General features: G+C 39.0%; 1 protein-coding gene across 1 annotated transcript in view; it reads left to right on the top strand.

The window, feature by feature from the left end:
- The window catches only part of myo1d (myosin 1D), a 138,123-nt gene that overhangs the window by 5,975 nt on the left and 112,145 nt on the right, over positions 1-20,003 (top strand). The window contains exons 2-6 of the mRNA XM_085466848.1: positions 13,465-13,673; positions 14,263-14,356; positions 17,777-17,942; positions 18,271-18,324; positions 19,559-19,654. Coding sequence (XP_085322974.1) covers positions 13,465-13,673; positions 14,263-14,356; positions 17,777-17,942; positions 18,271-18,324; positions 19,559-19,654 — 619 coding nt within the window. The remainder of the gene's footprint in view (positions 1-13,464; positions 13,674-14,262; positions 14,357-17,776; positions 17,943-18,270; positions 18,325-19,558; positions 19,655-20,003) is intronic.

Here is a 20,003-nt window from a genome sequence, read left to right as displayed (position 1 = left end):
TCTGAACGTCTGAAGGCTTCTGTTTGTTTGACTGCTCTGAGTGATTTGACCCTTGAACCTATCTATGCGGAGTTAAACAGGACTTTGAGCGGGAAGTCTACAATAATGTGGAGCAGGCCGGCAAAGCAGGAAAGCTGGCATTTCCCCTGCCTTTGCTCCTCACATTTCATTGATTCCTACAGCCTCTTCCCAGCTCAGTAAAGAATTTTGTGTGCAGACGGGCATATGCTGTACATATGAGATTCGATTTTGTTCTCAGGTAGCATAGCTAGGTTACAGTTGTCACTCCATTGTGGCATTTCCTGTATTTAAACATAGAATTGCTTGGTAAATTGCTTTGAATTGCTGTAAAAGGAACAATGCTCCTCCTGTTTTAACTGCTCCAACTGCAGGTACATTAAAAGAGGGGTGATGTTAAATGAGACAACCTTCTCTGTTTTTGTGCTGCAAAAAAAAATAAGAGATCAAACTTAGTGTTGGAAACCTAGTGTCTTCCACTCTTGTAAGATATGGTCTTGGAGGACCGGTGACACTAAAGACCCACTACGTGTTTATATGTTATGGGTTTTGTGTGTGTGTGTGGGGGGGGTCTTTCAATTTAAATGCATTGGCATCTGGAACATATTAAGCTTAAGGCTTTTCCTCAACTAAATCCGTCTTTATTTGCTGCTTTTGTGCCTTTGTTCATTCCTCTGCAATAAAACCAAAGTCCATGTGCACAACCCTGTCCTGGCTGACATGCTCTCTAGCCCCACAGCAAAGATGAAAACGGTGATAGTGTGCAGCAGATGACTGTAAGAATATTTAATCCCGACCCGCATATTAAAGTTTTTTCCTTCCAGTGGTTTTTCAGTCAATGGAAGAGAAATGTCTTTAGATGAATGCTAAGATTGTGTGCTTTTGGAAATGGAGGGCCAGCAGCAGCAAGCACAGAAATGTGCATGACGTCAGTTACAATCGTTGGCGTTAATGGTACAAGATCTGAGGGAGATGACAGGCTCGTTGTGTGATTAACATCTGTTTCCTTTATGTTGCAGTAGCTAAACATTAATGAAAACTGTTTGCTCTTTATTGCAAACTCCAGTTGCTTCAGTCCCTCACACTGCCTATCTTCCTGCGAGATTTCTTACTAAGAAAACGAGCCTTCGCCGAGCTGACAGATTCATAGAAGGCTGTTTGAGAAATGCCTCATCGGCCTGCTCCCCTGCAATCCAGCAGTGAAAAGTCCAGTCTCACCACAAGAATTTCCATACAACCGCCTATAATCTGAAACACATTACCATCCTTACATAAACAGGGGCTGTGCTTGTGTAGCTTTATTTCCCTCCAAAATAGGTTCAGCGACTCTCAGAGATGTCTCATTTGTGGACTCTTGAGATGGCAGGCGGGGTCAGCAGCAGGACGCTAGCCCAAGTATAGTGTTTCTAGGACCAGGTTTTGGTCTTTATTTTAGTGCTGTTGTGTCACAGTTTCCATTTTTCTTGCTGCATCTTTTCCATTATTCTGTGTATCTGCTGTTGGTGGCTTCATTAGATCCAAATTAACTTTGGTTTTATTGGGCCTTCTACTCAGGTATGCAGTGTCTTTAATGGGTGTCATTATTAACAATGGTTTTCTGAATGTTATGCAAGGAATCTACAGACTGTTCCCTCTGTTCATACCGACTATAAAGCAGCTTCTTCCTGAAGTGAGGAAATGCATAACAAAGTCCGCCTTGTGTGTGTAGAAAAACTTACACAATTCAACTCAGTTCATGTAATTTGACACTTTAGATTTCAGAGTTAAAAAAATCCTTAGATAGCTTAAAACGTATTGGTTATTATAAGATGTTTTTTTTCCTCTGGAGCCATGAGGTTCCAGATGATTAGCTGACACATTTTCTTCAGCACATTTAAGATGCAAAAGGATTCATTTGGGATTTTATGGCCAATTTCTATAGAGGGAATAATAACAGCTACCAAAAACATCTTAATGCACATCTATACACAAATAAGCTTTAAACACTAACATATCCATTATCAATTTACCTATGAATAAAATAATTGAAATTTGACTTGCCCTTTAGGGTTTAAATTTGTCAGGCATCACATGTAAACTGTCTGGCTGATGATGCAACAAGCAACCGCAACCTGTCTGTGCAACATAATGCCCTGACAAAATTCCCAGTACCCTCATTCTCCAGTCTACACACAGGACTCTTTATCTCCTGTCTGAATCTCATTCACTTCAAGTCCGCTAACATGACGTAGAGCTTAGCAATCCCAGATAAGGAGTGTTAGTCTTTTGGTTATTTATGTGCGTTTGTGGTTTTGGGTATGTATGCGTTGTCTTTTGTGCACATTGTGTGTCCAAGGTAGCGATGATGTCGTCCCCTGCCTCCTCCTTTGTTGTATTGTTCTCTTGTCCACCTGTTGGAGCTGTGCTTTGAGCCACAGTGGGGGTGGAACAGCTTACTCACTTTCACAGCCAGCACCTCACATCACTTTGCAGCTCCTAAGTGAAGGAGTACATGTAGGCGGATTATTTACTGTCAGCATTCGGTGGCCATTTTTCTCTTTCAAAAGCTTCATGGGAACCATTTTTCAGACTGTACACTTTGAAACTTTGTGTTCTTATTTCTCCCAATTGGTAATCAGTTGTTAAAGATGTGCCATAAAAGTGAAAATTCACATTAAAGGGGTTTAAGCAAATTAAAATGGCTTTTACATTCGTATATCTGAACTCACCCGACTGAAATCTCTGCATAGATGGTCTGTCTTTATTTTTACACATGAAAAGTTCTCAGAATAATTTAAGGAAAAAAAAAAGCTAGAATTTCTGTTATTTAGTTAATTATTTCAGCTCTAGCATAATAACTAATCCCGTTTCATCTATTTCTGTCCTTTTCTTGCCTCCTCTGTCTACTCCTGCTGTTATTTTTTGTCCATCCGTCTGTTTTTGTGCTCTTCCATGCTGCCCTTTTAGCCCTGATAGAAATCATAGTACTTTCCTGAAATAGCGTGTTGAGTAATGTCTGGTTCTTTTGGGTTGGATCATTTCTCAGTTTTTTTCTTCTCGCTCTGTTTCTTCAAAAATCCACCCAGTCATCCATTTTCATAGCCAAAGCCCACTGTGATTTTTACATCAGCCGCTGCTGGCCAGTGTGTTAAAGCGTAAACGGGTTCTGTGTCAGGAAAGCGGCCAGACTCAAAAACTCAACCACTACCACCACTGCTCCCTTCATTTCTTCTATATTAACAGGCCCTCAAGGCCTTCATTGAATTTTTAATATTTAATCGGGACAAAGTCCTCTACTCAAATACTATACATGCTGCAGTGGCAGCTCAACTTTGGTATGGTATATTGTGTGTGAATAAAGAGGCGGAGCAGATAGCTGTGATCACATTAAACAAAGAAAGGAGGGTCGGCCACCTGATCTCCAGCCAGGCTGTTTACACATGGCTCCCATTTCCCCTAAGTATCCAGGCCTGCCGCCCTCATGGGAACTTTGTGTAGCTTGGCTTTGTCTGTTAATCTGCCTGTTGCAGCTCCTCACAGAAGATTGTTTTATAAGACATGTACCTCTTGTGTGACAGTTTTTATGAGTTGTGCTTTAATAATTTCCTCTAAACAGCTAGCAAAACAGCGATAATACCTATATACTTTATGCAAATGAAAATATGGAAATGTCGTTTTTACCTATGTGAAAAGTGCACATAGTGAAGTGTGCACAATAGAAATTGTGAGTTATATTACTTACTAGAATCGGTGTCAGTATCACGTGTTGTATTTTTTCAGTAGTATTATCCTTAGTTTTATTATTTCAGCTGTTTAGTTACGCTTCTTTCAGTGTGACTTGTCAGACTGTCTGATTTGTCAGGTAAAGCACAGGTAAAACCAATCCCATTAACATTGGCTCAGGTCCATCGGGGGTCCCACTTAGCTACTCTGAATCCGTAATACAGGAAGCCTGGAAGTGGGTCACTTAAATGAAAGCAGATGTCAGCATATCAGTTATACCAGTGTTTTTCCTGTTATGTGCCCGAGTCTGCTATATAAAAAAAGGTCTATGCAAACACTGTTTTCAAACATGTGCTCACGCTTTTCCAAAGTGGCATAGTCAAATTATCCAGCTGTCCAAAATACAAACAGAACTGAAATCTAATATAGAGTTTTTAACTTTCTTACAAGTTTATTATTAATTTGGAAATTGGTATTTGGCGAAACAATAGGATTTTGTGTCCCCTTGATTGCTTTAGAGCGTGGGTCACATACAACACAAATTTGATCCAGATGAGTAAAACTCCTCTTTCTGACAGTGCAAAGACATTTAATTAAGCATTTAATCCCCGATTAAGTCTTAATATCAGAAAAAGAAGTGCAATTTCAGCAACATCTGTTTTCTACAAGATAAATGTGCTAAATTACAGGGCCTTATGTTTGACACCACTGATTTAGAGATGACCATAGACTCTTCTCTCTGTGATACACAGCATCCAGTTCAATCATCCTTATGTGGATTTATTACTGTACTTTTTGGCTTGTTATTATTTTGACAGATGGGGTGTCTGCATTTCTCTGCCTCATTCTAATTTGATATCATTAAATCGTTCACTTTTAGGTAGACATGACATCATTAGAGGACAAAAAGCGTGACAGTGTTCATACCAGACCCATTCATTGTAAGATGACATAAGATTTAGTCAGTCTTTTGTTTACGTTGCTGATGTAACTGTTAAAGGATGTTGCCTAGTTTCTTGTATTTATTTTAGACAGTGAAAAATTCCAGATTTTTTGATCCCGGGGGATAAAGAAAGTGAAAAGTCCTTTATAAAAGCCTATTGTTGGAGGAAACTGTGCCAGTAGCTTGGAACCATTTGATGTGGGCCTGTGGGAGGGTGGATGGGTTATGTGTTGACGGGCTGTGTCTCCTAAAGATAGTGCTAAACAGCAGCTCCCAGACTAAGCAGGCTTTACAAAGCAGCGGAAAATCCCCTAATGCACAGCCCAGATGTCTGATGGCTGCAGACCGTGAAGAAAACTTCTGTGGCACAGTACATAAAAGAATGGAGCAGAGGAGAGCAAAGTGGAGTAGAGCAGCACTTTGAACACATTTCTGGTGGGTAGCAGAATAAAAAAGGCACTGATATTTGCCAGACAAACTTCGATTATTATAGTTGGTCTGTATTGGGCACTGTGAAACAATGGCTGTCCTTGAGAGCTGGACAGTTATACATGAGATCACATTCAGTGTTTCAACAGATTTAGACTTTATTTCTTGTGTGGGATGGATGGAGGGGGGGGGGGGGGGGTTCTAATTGAATTAATAAATACTTCTGTTTATAATTTTGTCTTCTGCAAATATTTCATTTGCCAAGTACTTTGACACAAATAACTGAGCAGCTGCTCTCTAATAGGTTTGTCATCCTCCGGATGAACTCCTGCATCCTGCAAATGTTGGCAGTAGTCTTCATTTTGCTTTGCAGCCTCATAACAGCACACGACCAGCTCTCCACCTGCTGCAAGGTTCTGGTTAAAATGATGTTAAAGCTTGCAAAAGATCTCTAAAGCAGAGCAGTAGATACCATCACCAGCTGCAGTCTAGCACATTGACCACTGATCAAGATCTTCCGTGAACGAGATCAAATGGTATTTTAGCTTTTTGGTGGTGATGGATCTTGTAAAACAAGAGTGAGGAAAATTTACTATTAGTAAATCAATTTAGGATGTTGCTGTTTAAAGAAAGAGTTTATTTGCTGTGTTTGACCAGCGAAAGGGAGTGGAGGAATAGGTGGATCAAATCAGCCACGTAAGGAAAGCCCAAAAAGTTGATTCTGTTCATCTGGACATAGCGTTGTGAGTGAAAGAAACATTTCATTGAAAACCTACGTCCAGATGAACAGAATCAACTTTTTGAGCTTTCCTTACGTGGCTGATTTGAGCATGCATCAAGATATTACTAAAAGAGACTCATATCTTACATCTTCAGAAGACTTTTATTCCGTGACCCACACATAGATGTACAGTGCTATTTTATGTTATTAAAACAAGTTTAAAATCCTTGCATAAGAAAACCTGGAACCATTAAAAGTTTGGCTCATTTGGCATATTTGCTGGAAAAAGATATGCAGTTGTTTAGTACAAAAATGAATACTAATTGTTTCAGGCCTACACTTATGGGGAGAAGCAGAAAAGCTAAAATAAGCAGCATGGTTTTTGTTATGGCTTTTTAAGAGAAGATAAGGTCTTCCCTTACCCAGCATTAAAGCAGGCTGCTGTGACTCTAAACACGAGCAGTGATGGTAATGAACACTGAGTTTAAAAGTGGAACAGACACAGATTATCTCCCTGCCCTTCATAATTCCTACGGTGACCCTGAAGTTCACACTCACAATGATGACAACACAGAGTATCTCGGCTCAACCTGATGTGGGCCACAGATTGCACCATCAGATGTAGGGCACAGTTCAGACACCCACTTCTTCATTGCAAGTGTGCTTAAGCCTCACTGGTCTAATTTTTAACATGAATTCCTCGCCTGCTTTATTTGAACTTTAGGAGTTAAAATGCTGATCCTGCAACAAGTCTCTGTATGAGTGCTAAGCAGAGACAGAAAATCATATAAAATGTTATAACGGCATCACTGTGAGCTGCTTCAGGGTGATTTGTTGAAGAAGGCTTTTTTCCTCTCGTTATTTGAGTCACATTTACCTCCGAATTCTTTCCTGAGTTTATTCCTTTTCTGGGAAGATGGGGTGTGCTTCTTGGTGAGAAAATGTTATAATTTGCTTGTACTCCTCCCCAAGTTAACCATAAAAAAGACCCACCCAAACAAGATTGGAGACAGCGGTTGTGCTCAGCTTTGCTCTGTAATTCACATCTGAGGGAAACTTGTCATATGTGTATATGTGCAGTAGGGTTGTAGACATGTGTGGCAAAAGTTTGTCCTGGTATTTAGAGGGGAGACAGAGTACCATGTTAGAGTGAAAAAACATTGGTCTCTGTCTGTTTAAGGGTAAATATGTGTGTTGATCTGCTCATGTCTCATTGAGACAAGGTGGAATCTAGAAGAAGCAGACAGATGCCTGTAGGCAGACTCAACCTCATCGTGTAGTAGGGCTGTTCGATATAACGATATACATCGGATGACGATATAAAAACGTCTATCGTTTCATTTTACGCTATCGTTTGTTTCGTGGTGTCGCAAAATAAACTGTTTACGGCAATATTGTTTTCATCGTTTTGATAGTCACTGTAGTGGCTATATTAATTTCTTAAAGTTCTCTCTTTCTCTTATATTTAATATAACCACACTACAGACGGACAAGCGCCTGTTTTTATGCGTTGTCGTTAGCAACAACGACGGTAACACCTTCGCGTGTCCGCTTGTTTATGTTCCACAAACCTTTCACAATAAAGCTCAAGATCCTGTTGAGGCTTTTCAAAATAAACGGAATTACGTGAAAGAGCAGATTATTTACGGATGAGAAGTAAAAAAGAGCCGCCAGGTGCTAAAAAATAGACCTTAGACTCAAACGTTAGAACAGGCTTTTCCCCGCAGCACGCCGAGTAATAAATACTCACAAAGAAAATGGCGGCTGTTACAACTTATGTCTAAAAATGTATCGTTTCATGCATCGGTTAAAACACTCGACTCCAGCTACATGACGCCCAGCTGGAAACACTTCACGCAAGACGAGCTGCCCGAGATTCTCAGAATTTACAGAAAATGTTACATTTTTGTGATTTATATCGTTATCGGACGATAGAATTCTTATATCGGGATATGAGATTTTGGTCATATCGCACAGCCCTATCATGTAGTGAAACATTGTGATGGTTACACTCCGATACCGTCAAGTCGAGGTTTAGGAGCGGATTATAAGAAAGCCCAGTCTTGATCACATGACTAACAGCTTTTGGTTCATACTCACATTCACATCCATGGTCAATTTAGGTGACCAGTGCATTGTTGTTGTTTTTTAACCCTGTGAAGTTAAAATGAATTCATATTTATGCTTACCAGTCTGCCGAACTGGAGCATTTCAGCCAGCAGAAACTGCGATGAGATGCCCACTCCTATATGATAACTGCAGTTGTCCAATCTGAACCTAGTAAAAGCATGAGGGACGTTTTGTCTTCTGTCTTTAAATATGAGATTGAAAAATGGTTCTAAAAACCAAGATCAGATGGATTATTGTTTAAATTTCAGTGTGATATATCGGGGGGTCATCAGTATAAAATTGATTAACAATATTATGTTAAAAATAAAATCAAGAAGCAGTATATAGAGTGAAATCATAATTTTTCTCAAAATTGAAATTTTAAATGTATTCTTCCATTCGACTTAGCCTTCAACCCTGTCTGTGTTTTTGGTTAGGACTGGTGTTGACGTGTCTGCAGATGGGTGTGCATTGCTAGTGGCTTGTGATCACATTGAAATAATACATGTCACCGTGATTATTTTAGCAACATTAATCATTAAATGATAATTTAGTTGAAAGTCAGGCCATGGAGTAGTCATCAGCAAAGATCATCTTCCTACTCCCTTTTTCTCTTCAGCTCTTCTCCATCTCCTGCTTCTCTTTTTTTCCCTGTCTGATTCTCCCATTTTCTGGCAGCCCTTAGGAGAGACCTCTTTGGAAGGAGATCACACGACTGCAGGTCAGACCAGTTTAGCCACACTTCCTTTCACAGCTGGGCAGACAGAAAGTTGGATGATGGGAGGAAGTGAGAGAGGATGTAAAGAGAGTCGCATTATTACACCTGCAGATTTATGTACTGCCCAATGTCTCACTTTAATCCCTTATTTAATTTTTTATCTGATTTTAAAACAGACAGATAACCTGACCAAACTGAAATCTGATTCAGCTTCAGTGCTCCTATAAATAACATTTCTGGGAGGCTATTATGGCCTCCCAGCTATTAAGGTTCTCTAATCTTTTTCCTGTGTGTCATTTAAATCCTTCTAAATCAGAGTGGAACAGATGGATCAGCCAGCCCTTTATCTCAGCTAACATGCTCCAACTGATTGAGTTTCGCTTCTTCTCTCCTCTCCTCTCCTCTTCTGATATTTATAAACCTAGGTGGGGAAAACGGGTTTCTTCTGGGCTTTTTGCTGAATAAACTCACCCTCTGTGTCAGTCCTGACTATACAACTTCACAGTGAATCATGAGCATGTTGAATGATTAGATTACTCTTTGTTTGTGTAGTGTGTAATGTTTTACTATTGGAAGGGAAATTGAAACCCACAATGCCAGTCTGACACTGGCATTGGCACTGGCATTGTGGTGGACACAGTAATAATATTTATATGCGTTTCCCTGCGGTGTTTGCTCAAAGAAAGGTTCTGCCGATGCCTCGATTCACTTTTGCTTTGCAGTAGTGACAAAAATATCTTGACATAAATTGATATTTACTTCAAAATGCAAAATGTGATGTTACTTGCACTGACCAGCGTATAAGCATTCATAAATATGAATCTAAAGATCAACTTTCTATGACTCAGGAATAGTTCAGTTTCTTTGTAGTGGGGTTTTAATGCAGTTCTGATCTACAATAAGTGTGCATACCAGTAGGCCACGCCCCTAAGCACACAGCAGCAGGTGAAAGAAACCAAAGCCATGTACTGCTGTGGACAGTAACCACCTGAAAGACATTAATATTGGTTTATATGTATATGCTTTATTTATGGTTTCACCACTTTACCTGTTCTTTCTGACAAGGAAGCAAACTCCAGAGTTCACTAACAGTAATTTTACCTTACAAAACACAGGAGTCCTTTGTTTACTGAGGCAGCAGTTGGTAACCAACTGTAAACTTAAAAATCACTGTTTTTGCCAGCAGAGTCTGGTGGCTTTAAAGAGAGATTTCATTATTAGCATCATGGCCCACATTGTTGTTTTCTCAAAGTTAATCAGCGTTGTTGTCTGCTGTCAGTCATGTAGTTTTAACATCAAAATATAACTTCAAGCTTTAAGTCATTCACATGTGTTATTACTGCACAGTGTCTCCCTCCTTGCTGTTGCACAGTGACTGATGGTGAAATGAGTGTCGAGCTGCACAAAATAACAGTTTACTGAAGAAACACTTGATGTATTGCAACATTAAATTATATTGATATAAATAATGTATGATTCTGCACGCACTGACCTATTTTTAGCTACCCAGCTTTACCTGCTACTTCACGTGTAATTAGGTCATCTCATGTGGTTTATTGCTGCTATGTTATTGTACCAATGATATGCTGACATGTGTCAGCCAGACTTAGGACTCATTTAGCAGAACGTTTAAAGCTTCTTATCCTATATTTTAAAAAAACTTATCATGAGGGTTTAGCAACTTTTTTTTTATCATCGTGTTTTTTTCAAACATTGTTAATCACGGCTTAAATCAATAACTTCATGTTTGTTTGATCTTTGATCTTTTTGCCTGCATGTATCGCTGCAGAGGGTTGTGTAAAATCTTCCATATGTATTAGACTGGATCGATTATGTGAAGGTCATAATTCATGCCAAGTCTGCATGAATTAAAACATTTATTAACACATTTCCTGGAAATATAATCAGTATAGTAATTTAAGACTAAGTACACTTAATACTATACTTAATACTGAGGTCAGTTTTTGAAAAAACAAGCACATGAAATACACAAAACTGTGTAATTTTATTAGTTTATTTCTAAATGAGGACTTCAGACAATGAGGTAAAACAATGAACAGCGTCCTCCAGAAATTAATTTAATGTAGAACAAGAAACTTCAGTTGTGTAGTTGGACATTTAGAGCTTGCTGTAAAAGCGACTCAGTGACCATAGACCTTGATAGTACCCAATTTAACAGAAGGAATAAATAAATATGTTAATATCCTACTACAAAACCACGGTTGGGTTCGATACCTAATCTTTCTACCACCCACCCATATACTGTGAATATATCTTGCTAACCAAGGTGATAACACTCCACCTTCTGGTTCAAATGAGGTCACTTCTTGCTCCAAACAAAACAGGATATCAGAAAGCAATGGGTGGTGTCACTGTGGCTTCTTCTTTTGTTATACAGGCTGTTTTGGAAAAAACAAGCACAGTTCAGTCTGTCTGTAGATATATTCCCATATTCCCATCTCACTCTTTCCACACATACACACTGTGTTTTTCTCCACCCAATTAGTCCCCAGCAGACACTTCACCAGCATAATGTCTAATACACTATAAAAATACCTGCACATTTGTCATTATGGTGGTAGACCCTGTCACCTCCCATCTCGTAAAGTATTGTCCACCAGAAACTATTGCACATGTGAGTTAAGTGGGCAGCTCGCTGTGTCGACCCATGCGGTAGGAGATGGAGGCCCCGTCTCAGACAAAGACCTCCAATTGATGTCTAAACAATGGTGCTGGCACACAGCAGCCTCCTGCTTGTGGAGGGCACAATAGGTCTTTTACTGTAGCACCAGGGGAGGAGTTGCTAGCAAGTTAGCTTAGCTGCTTAGAGACATTGTTGTGAACCTGAACATTCAACCTCCATGTGCTTGGAGGTTTAACTGGTGGTTTTAATATTTGCTCTGGTCTTCAAATGTCAGAATTTCTTTTATATATTTAGTGTAACTGAAAAGTAACACGATGATGGGCCATGTTGGCTGAGAATAAGCACATTATATTATGCATGCACAGCAAAAATTAGTATTGAATATATTGAGTCACAAAGAATACCTTCGGTTTTCTGTGGTTTTTTTGTGTTTTTGTTTTTATCTAACCTTGTTCTGGTTGATCCTCTTTCAGGACACGTGTGTGTGGTATGTCATTGCCACCTATGACACTGTGTCAGTCAATCTAAACACAGGAATGAGCTAATCTGAGTGTGTGCCTTGCTGTTTTACATTCTTAGAATTTTCTGTTCTCTTGTTTCCTGTTTTCTTAGTACTTGTGCTTCTTTGGGTCTAGAGATATGACCATAAACCAGTATTTAGTTTCTATTTCCATGGGACACTGCAACTGATGAAAGATAAATCTAATCTGATGGAAACTTTTCCTTTTTTTTTTTAATAGAGCCAATTTCCTGCACTGGAAGGTTGGTTTACGATCATCTTGAATCCAAATGTCACACAGAGGCTATTTTAGGGCGCATAAAATAGATTAACAGGGCTGAGGCTTATCTCCTTTTAAATATGCTGATAAACAAAATGAGAGTCTTGGACACCCATCAGCAATTTGGGATGATGCTCAAAGACTTTTATATTGACAAATGTGTTCATGTGCAGCAATATCGAAGTGTTGAGGACTACTTAACCTCTCTCATCGTCTGACTCAGCAGTCATAATATGCTTTTAGGGTTGTTTGCAAATGCAGCAGCAGAGGTTTGGCAGCTGTGGAGAAAGAGACCATTCTTCTGTGGAGAGAAACTGGCATCCTAGTCCATTTTGGAGAGGAAGGAAGTCAGGCAGGCGGCCTCAGGGAGAGGGAAAAGCCAGGAGAGGGAGAGAAAGATTGTGTGGGTGAAAGAAAAGGGCACAGAAAGTTAGAGCGCGGGAAAGGTAGCCAGAGGTAGAGCAACTTTAACATGAACTATTATATGTTTGGCAGCTATTTTGCTTGTTTTTTTTAAACTGAAGAAGAAAAAACCTAATTTACTCCTGTGGCTGGATATGCTCCAATCTGGTCAGATTGGTCAGCGGTTCATCCCAAAGGGGTGGGATGTGGATTAGGGAAAACATCAGACCTGTTGGGTGCTTCCACAGAAATCTGGGGATGTCTCTTTAGAAAACTTAGAAAAACATACTATATACAAAGACTTCCCCAAAATACACTGGAATATCTGTTAATAGTGCTTTGCTGGTTCACAATGATTTAACCCAACCCTTCTCCATAAGCCATCAGTTATTATTTAAACAGCTTCCTTATTGATATTAACCTTCATAACAACAGATACATTCAAAACAGCGTCTAACACAGAGCACGCTAATAACATCTGCAGCATGATATTGTAACATGCAAATAAAGCAAGATGGGAAACCTTAAGCTGGTGTCACAGTTTGTTCATATTTCATAAATGCCTTTCTGCTATTGTAATTGGTGAAAATGTAATCTGTAGAGGTCTAAAATGTGGTGTGACTGATTTGTAAAAGGGCGATGTTGACAAGTGTTGCAATTGTGTCAGCATTGTGATTCTGCAGTGTTGTAATTATAATGCTTTTTGTGGTTTCTGGTGTCTGATATTAGACTATACAGAACTCTAGAGTAATACAGTAAATGAGCTGTATAAAAAATATAATAAGAATTATATCTTCTAAATACATGGAAACTATGCATTTTGAATAGTAAAGGCATTGCATTGTAGTTTTGTTTTGTTTTTTTAAACATATGTTTCCAAAAAAAGTTTTGTTAATCTTTATTATTTCAATGAAAATCATTGAAATCATTGCCAGGCTATCAGTCTAATCTTGTTGGTTGTGATTATCAATAAAAAAATCATTTTTTTATATTCTTCAGGTTTGAGAAGGGGAGGATCTACACCTACATCGGCGAGGTGGTGGTGTCTGTCAACCCTTACCGTGCCATGAACATATACGGCCGGGACGTCATAGAACAGTACAAGGGCCGTGAGCTCTACGAGAGGCCGCCACACCTGTTTGCCATTGCTGATGCTGCTTACAAAGCCATGAAGAGGAGGAACAAAGACACTTGCATTGTCATCTCAGGTATCACGAGAAGCCCCCCTGCACAGACCAGACAAAAGACACCTTTACATCTACAAAGCATTTGTTGAAACTCTTTTTGTGCTGTTGACTTCACACATTGTCTTCTGATGACTCAGATGTTTTGTCTTCTCAATTCAGCTGAAAATGATGATTATGATTAGTCCAAAACAAGTGTTTCATGTGGTCACAAGCTGGGTGAGTGCAGAGAGGATGAAGCACCACTTAGTGGTCAGAGAGGGAAATAAGACCCTCAGATCCTGAGATCACGCCATGAGTGCATTCTGTCATGTGGTTCGGGCAAATATTATTTGTAAAATAAAAAAATAATTAATGTGGAATTAAATAGTTTTGTGCATAACATGAATATAAAACAAAAACTGCAGCTCAGGATTTGTTTATGGGTCTCACCAGCATGGACGTCTCAACTCGTGTCTGTTTAAAATATTCAGCATTTTAAACCACTTGCATTTTGTTGGTTAAATTTGCAGAGCATGCAACACACCACAAAATTATAGATGCCAACATGATTTATGGTTATTTAAAAAAAAAACCCCGCTATTAAACTGTTTTGTTTTGTTTTTTGTTTCAGGGGAAAGTGGAGCAGGAAAAACTGAAGCCAGCAAGTATATAATGCAATACATTGCTGCTATTACCAATCCTAATCAGAGGGCTGAAGTTGAAAGGTGAGCAGCTCTTATGGACACTGTCAGCACATAAACACATGGTGAATATTACCAGAAAGGAAGTTGTTTTCTTGTGAGTTCCAGTTGTTATGCATCACCACTTCTGTGGGCAGAAAGCTCATCACATAATCAGTGTTATGGTTATTGAACAAAAACAACCAGGCGCGTATGTTTTAATAGAAGGTGTAAACGGTCTCACAACACATTTCTGAGTAAACAGGATTTAACTCTTCATTCTTTGTGTCGGTCCCAGTGCAATGATGACTACTCGCAGGTCTTATCACAGGTTTTGTTGCTAAAAATAAGTCAGTCTTTAATTTTAGAAGTAAATCAGCAAGTGGTCAGAGGCTTTTAGATCATAGTGGGATATAGTTACAGCTCAGCTAAGCTTAGTCAAAGCCACTGATAAGTGAATAGGTGTGAGCTGTTACTGTGCAAAAAGAAGTCGTTGCATCACATTACAGTCGGATTTTATTTCAGTCTCTTAAAATCATCAAGATAATAAGAAAGTAGAGCAGCTTTGATGCAAAGTCCACGAAATGTAGGTCAAGGGAAAAAGCTGGAAAAGCCTTGACGGTCAACCATTTAGGTGGTGAATACAAAGTGCTGACAAATGCGGAGACACTAAAACTTTATGCACGAATAAACATTTTGAAATCCATAAAATTCTTTGCTCACAGAGCAAAGTTTAGAATTGTGCTTTCTATTTATCGCTGAGGTTACAGCAGCTGGTGGTTTACTTCATTACATTTCAGTACAGGATGGTATAATTAGCCAATGCTTTAAAACCCTTGAGTATAGAAGAGTATAGTATTTGATTATATAAAGCATATTTAGAAAATAACAAATTGTAGATGGGTAGAAGGAGTTTGACTGCGTACTCACATACTAATGATATTCTAAAGGAAATGTATGTGGACAGGATGTGCTTCGTATGTATACAGTCTTTATCAAAAAGGCACTAAAGTAAGTTACTGTGTACACATAGTGTTTAAAGTTGTTGGCTGTGTTTATGTATGTCCCATATAAATTACCTGTTTATCTCTCGATCCACATACTAGACCGTATGAGTCACTGTTTTTAAATTGGCTGAACTTGGCGGCTGTTTGCCCTCTTTTTAAGTTGACTTCTTTCTAACTGGCTATCCCTCGCAAACAGGTGCTTTGACAGCAGGTGGGCGGGACTTTTTTTTTCTCACAGCTGAAGCTTTTAGCTTGAAATGACCATATGTGTCATATCTCCTTTCACTTCCATACAGATTCAAGCACAGACTTAATATTTCAACAGTAAAACGTAAAACAATCCTATTGGTGTATCCATCACAAGATACACCAACAAAAAACCTTATTTATGTATTATTTATAGAACTGTACTCAGGGGTTACAGTGGGCCTGAACGATCCAGAGTGGGATTTTTGATTGATATGTTTACTCAGAGAAGAAGGCGGCAGGTTATAGATTGCTCAGTGACATTTGATAAACTGGAAATTTCAAGCTTATATGTCATGTCCTCAGTTATTTTAGGGCTTGTTAATATCAGATCTGTGCACGATACGCTTTTGATGTCATGCGTTTTGTTTTTCATATTGTGAAACATCCTGTAAGTGAAATTAAAGTATACTAACTTTATTTTTTATTTAAAGGTTGTATGAAAATACTCAGCAGTAGGGATGGGTATCGTTTAGGTTTTATCCGATACCGGTGCCAAATCGGTACTTTTGAAACGGTGCCGGTGCTCAAACGGTGCTCAAACCGGTGCTTAAAGAATGGAGAACACAAAATTGGTCCAAAAACCTCTCATGTTTAGCTGTTTTTTGTAAAAATATAACAATGTTAGCCTTTTCTGCAGCTATGGGGCATATATGGTATCACTCTTGGCTGGAAGCAGTGCTTAAACAATGGAAAAAACACAAACTTTGTCCTAAACCTCTCATGTTTAACTGTTTTCCACTTTTTCTTTGGTCATTTTAGTCTTTTTAGCCAGGGTGAAGGGAGTATCTGCCATCAAACAAGAGGACAGCATGTAGCTATGATGATGTTTGCTAGTTCACCTTACATGCATTAATGTAATAACGTGGTTAGCCTACTCAACGTAAATTAGCTACTCACGCAGAGAAGAACGGCTGCTGCCACCATCATCCGTCATCATTTCTGCTACACTGGCAGGGCTAGGGGCCAGGACTCTCCTCTTCGTGTTTTTGGGGGATGTTGCATAACAGGCAACCCACCCGCAGTAGATGTGCTCGGTGTGAGGTCTCGCAGCAAGCTATCAAATACGGCGCATTTCTGGGCTTTTAAAAAAACGCTACGCGTCGCCAGGTGTTTCATCGGATTCGAGGTGTTACCTCCTTTGACAGTATCACAGTATCAGCTTAAAGCACTTGTTGCAGGCTGCTGAGTTTGCATATTTTGCTATGAAGTACAGCCAGACTTTTGACCGCTTCGCCTTGGACATTTTTAATCTGTAGCTCTGCTCTAACAGAACGTACGTACCTGGCCCCGCCTACGATCCTCGGAAACGTAAAATGATTGGCTAGAATCTAAAGTGTATCACAGCTCAGGAAAAAAAAGCACCGAAATAAAGCACCGAAATGTGCGCTGCTTTTCGGTCTGGTTACTACCGTTTATGTCAGAACCGACACCGGTACCCATCCCTACTCAGCAGTTAAATATAGGTTAGTCCAGGTTAAGCAGGTTTAAGCAGGTTAATTTGCATTACTGTGGTGAATGGATGATGTTGCACTGGTGCAGAGTGGCTGTGATGTTCATGGTCAGTGTTAGATTACATAAAGGGTAGCCGACATAAATTTCAATTTAAAATGATGAAGCTGATTAGAGTTGCTCACAGAATTGTGTCTGTATTTTCAGCTTTATAGTGTCTAAGGGATTCTTTCCCCCCATGCTGCACCACTAGGATTCCCCTGCCTATCAAATCCCACTTTAACCTCACTTTTCTCTTTAGTCACCTATCCATCATGCAGACCGGTGCCTTTAAAAAATTTTTCCTTTGTTTTTCTCTGCTTGCATCCTGCACAAGCTTCAGGCTGTGTGGATTTATAAGAATGAGAATTTAGGTTGAAACAAACTGTGTATTCTCTCCCATTAATATTATTTTATTAGTATATTAGTATAACATGAGATTCAGATGGCTTGAAAATGCCCTCAAAGAGCTACTTTTTACTTCAAGTACATTTCAGAGCCTGTACTTTTACACTTTTAGTTTGAGTAAAAAGTGTTTTTTGACACAACTATCTGAGCTTCTGCTTAAGTGGAGAATGTCTGTACTTATATTACCTCTGACATATACACACACAAACATCAGCTGTTGAAATAATGGCTACATAACCATGGTAACTAATATACATACTAGGTCCTCTATAATCAGCCACTTAACTTCTAATATCATGATGCCGTCCCACAGAGTAAAGAACATGTTGCTGAAATCAAACTGCGTGTTGGAGGCCTTCGGCAATGCCAAAACCAACCGTAATGACAACTCCAGCCGCTTTGGCAAATACATGGACATTAATTTTGACTTCAAGGGGGATCCCATCGGAGGCCATATTAACAACTACCTGCTGGAGAAGGTATGCATTGCATTTGGTAAAGACTTTGTTTGATTAGTGCATGACGATTCTAAAATATTTTAAGTACATGTGCAAAAGTTTTCAGCATTAAAATGAAGGTGCCTGGAGTTTGTTACAGTAGTTGCCGAGCACATTGTTCCAAGCGGTCTCTGTCTGTTCTTTCTGTTTGTGTAATTCCAGAGTGACTGCCTGACATCCTAACCCTACCATATTATTTTTATATGTTTATAAAGCAAAATCATGCAGTGATAGTTACAGATTTTGTTTTTTCTTGGTTGACAAGGCTTCGAGCATTATGTGACACACGTTTTGTTCATTTTCCAAACAGTCCAGGGTAATTTTCCAGCAGGAAGGCGAGAGGAGCTTTCATTCGTTCTACCAGGTAAATATGTGCGCACCTGTGTTTATTTGCATGTAATCATTAAGGTTGTTTGTTAAAGGTTCCCTGTGCATGCACATATGGATTCACATGAATGCAAATGCAGCGGTGTCTCATTAATTCAGTGATCAACAGTGAGCAGTAGTGCAACAATAAACACTACTGAGTGCAATCAAAGTAAACTGCAACCTAGTAAACACTGATGAAAACAGTCTGTAAATATGTTAGCTGGACCTTGAAGACAGACAACACATTTTGGCAGGGAAATCTGGATGAAAACACAATTTTAGTTTATTTTTAGAAAAGCTCCACAGGGTCCCCTTTTTAATATGCAAAATACAGACTCAGCAGCAGGATTCTGAATCCCTGCAGCATTTCTGAGTCAAAAGACCTTTTGTTTCCAAATGTGGGAGGATAGTGAGTTGAGGTTGTTTGATGTTGAATTTATTTGTTTATTTATTAGGAACCCCCATTGGCTGTAACACAGAGCACAGCTACTCTTCCTGGATTCCATTTTAAAAATATACATGAACATGTTTCAAAACAACACTAATATTCCGCTAATATCAAAGAGCATAGAAACAATAGTGGCAATCTGTGTTGGTAAAGAAATCCAGGTAAAGAAATTCCGGAAATTAAATAGTTGCAGTACTCATTGAGATAAACTCCACAACCGTTGCCGTAGAAACTTGTCAAATGAAACTCTTTCTTTGTTTGATGTTTGGCAACCTGTTTCAGATACTCAAACACTTTTCTTATCACAAAACAAATGTGGCCTAGATTTCATGATACCTTTGTGTATATATAACAAAAGCTGTGCCTTTAAGTTATCGGTAAGTCCAGATAATTGTTTATGCATCTCGTGCAAATTGGTAGGAGCAGTGCAGAACTAGTCCGGCTGCCCTGTTCTGCACTCTAGGTTGTTTTATATGTTTTTGTTTGTTTGTTTATTGCTTGCTGAGCATGAGGAGCATACTAATAGGTCTGCTATTTGAACCAGAAAAGCAAACATTTTTAGTTAAGGGTATCATTTAGACAATTTCCTGAACTTGGGAAAAATTCCACGGAGTAAACATCTTTTCTTTTTCTTTTTACTTTTCCTAAATGGCTTAACTTAAGATTGGCATGCTAATGGCTCAGGCTGCAGCATATTTCTGTTCTATATGATTAACACGTGCAAAGTTTCAGTCAACAGCATTAAAAACAACAAAGTATTTTCTTTGTTATCCTTCACTAGCTACTCAGAGGAGCTCCAGATTCCCTTTTACGCTCGCTTCACATCCAGAAGGACCCAAAAGCATACAATTTCATCAAAGTTGGAGGCCAGCTTAAGGTAATCTAGGCAATTTTATATACATTGCAATTCACATATGAACTTTGTTGTGGTTTTGTTTTTAAAAAATTTAACTTTTAAGATGTGTTTATAGAACTGGCAAAGCATGAAAACCCCTAAAAGAATGTCAGCGTGACAGTAAGTTTGTTTGCACTGGGATAAATACAATCAAGCACACGATTTGCAGATGTGTCTGTCCTGACCACAGTTTATAGGCTTTTTTGAAACAAACCACGTAACTCCCATATTTGGAGCACAAGTGGAAAAAATAATTTCATTGATTAACAATTCAAAGTCACGGTGCATTAAATTCACTGTGGTCTCTTGAGATATGTTTTAATTCAGACTT

The sequence above is a fragment of the Copadichromis virginalis genome, linkage group LG8 (assembly GCF_057382275.1).
Source record: "Copadichromis virginalis isolate Kocher_CV1m ecotype Utaka linkage group LG8, C_Virginalis_male_GT1.1, whole genome shotgun sequence".
In the NCBI taxonomy this organism is placed as follows: Eukaryota; Metazoa; Chordata; class Actinopteri; order Cichliformes; family Cichlidae; genus Copadichromis; species Copadichromis virginalis.
The sequence above is the reverse complement of the archived record's forward strand: the minus strand, read 5'-3'. Positions and strand labels throughout refer to the sequence as shown.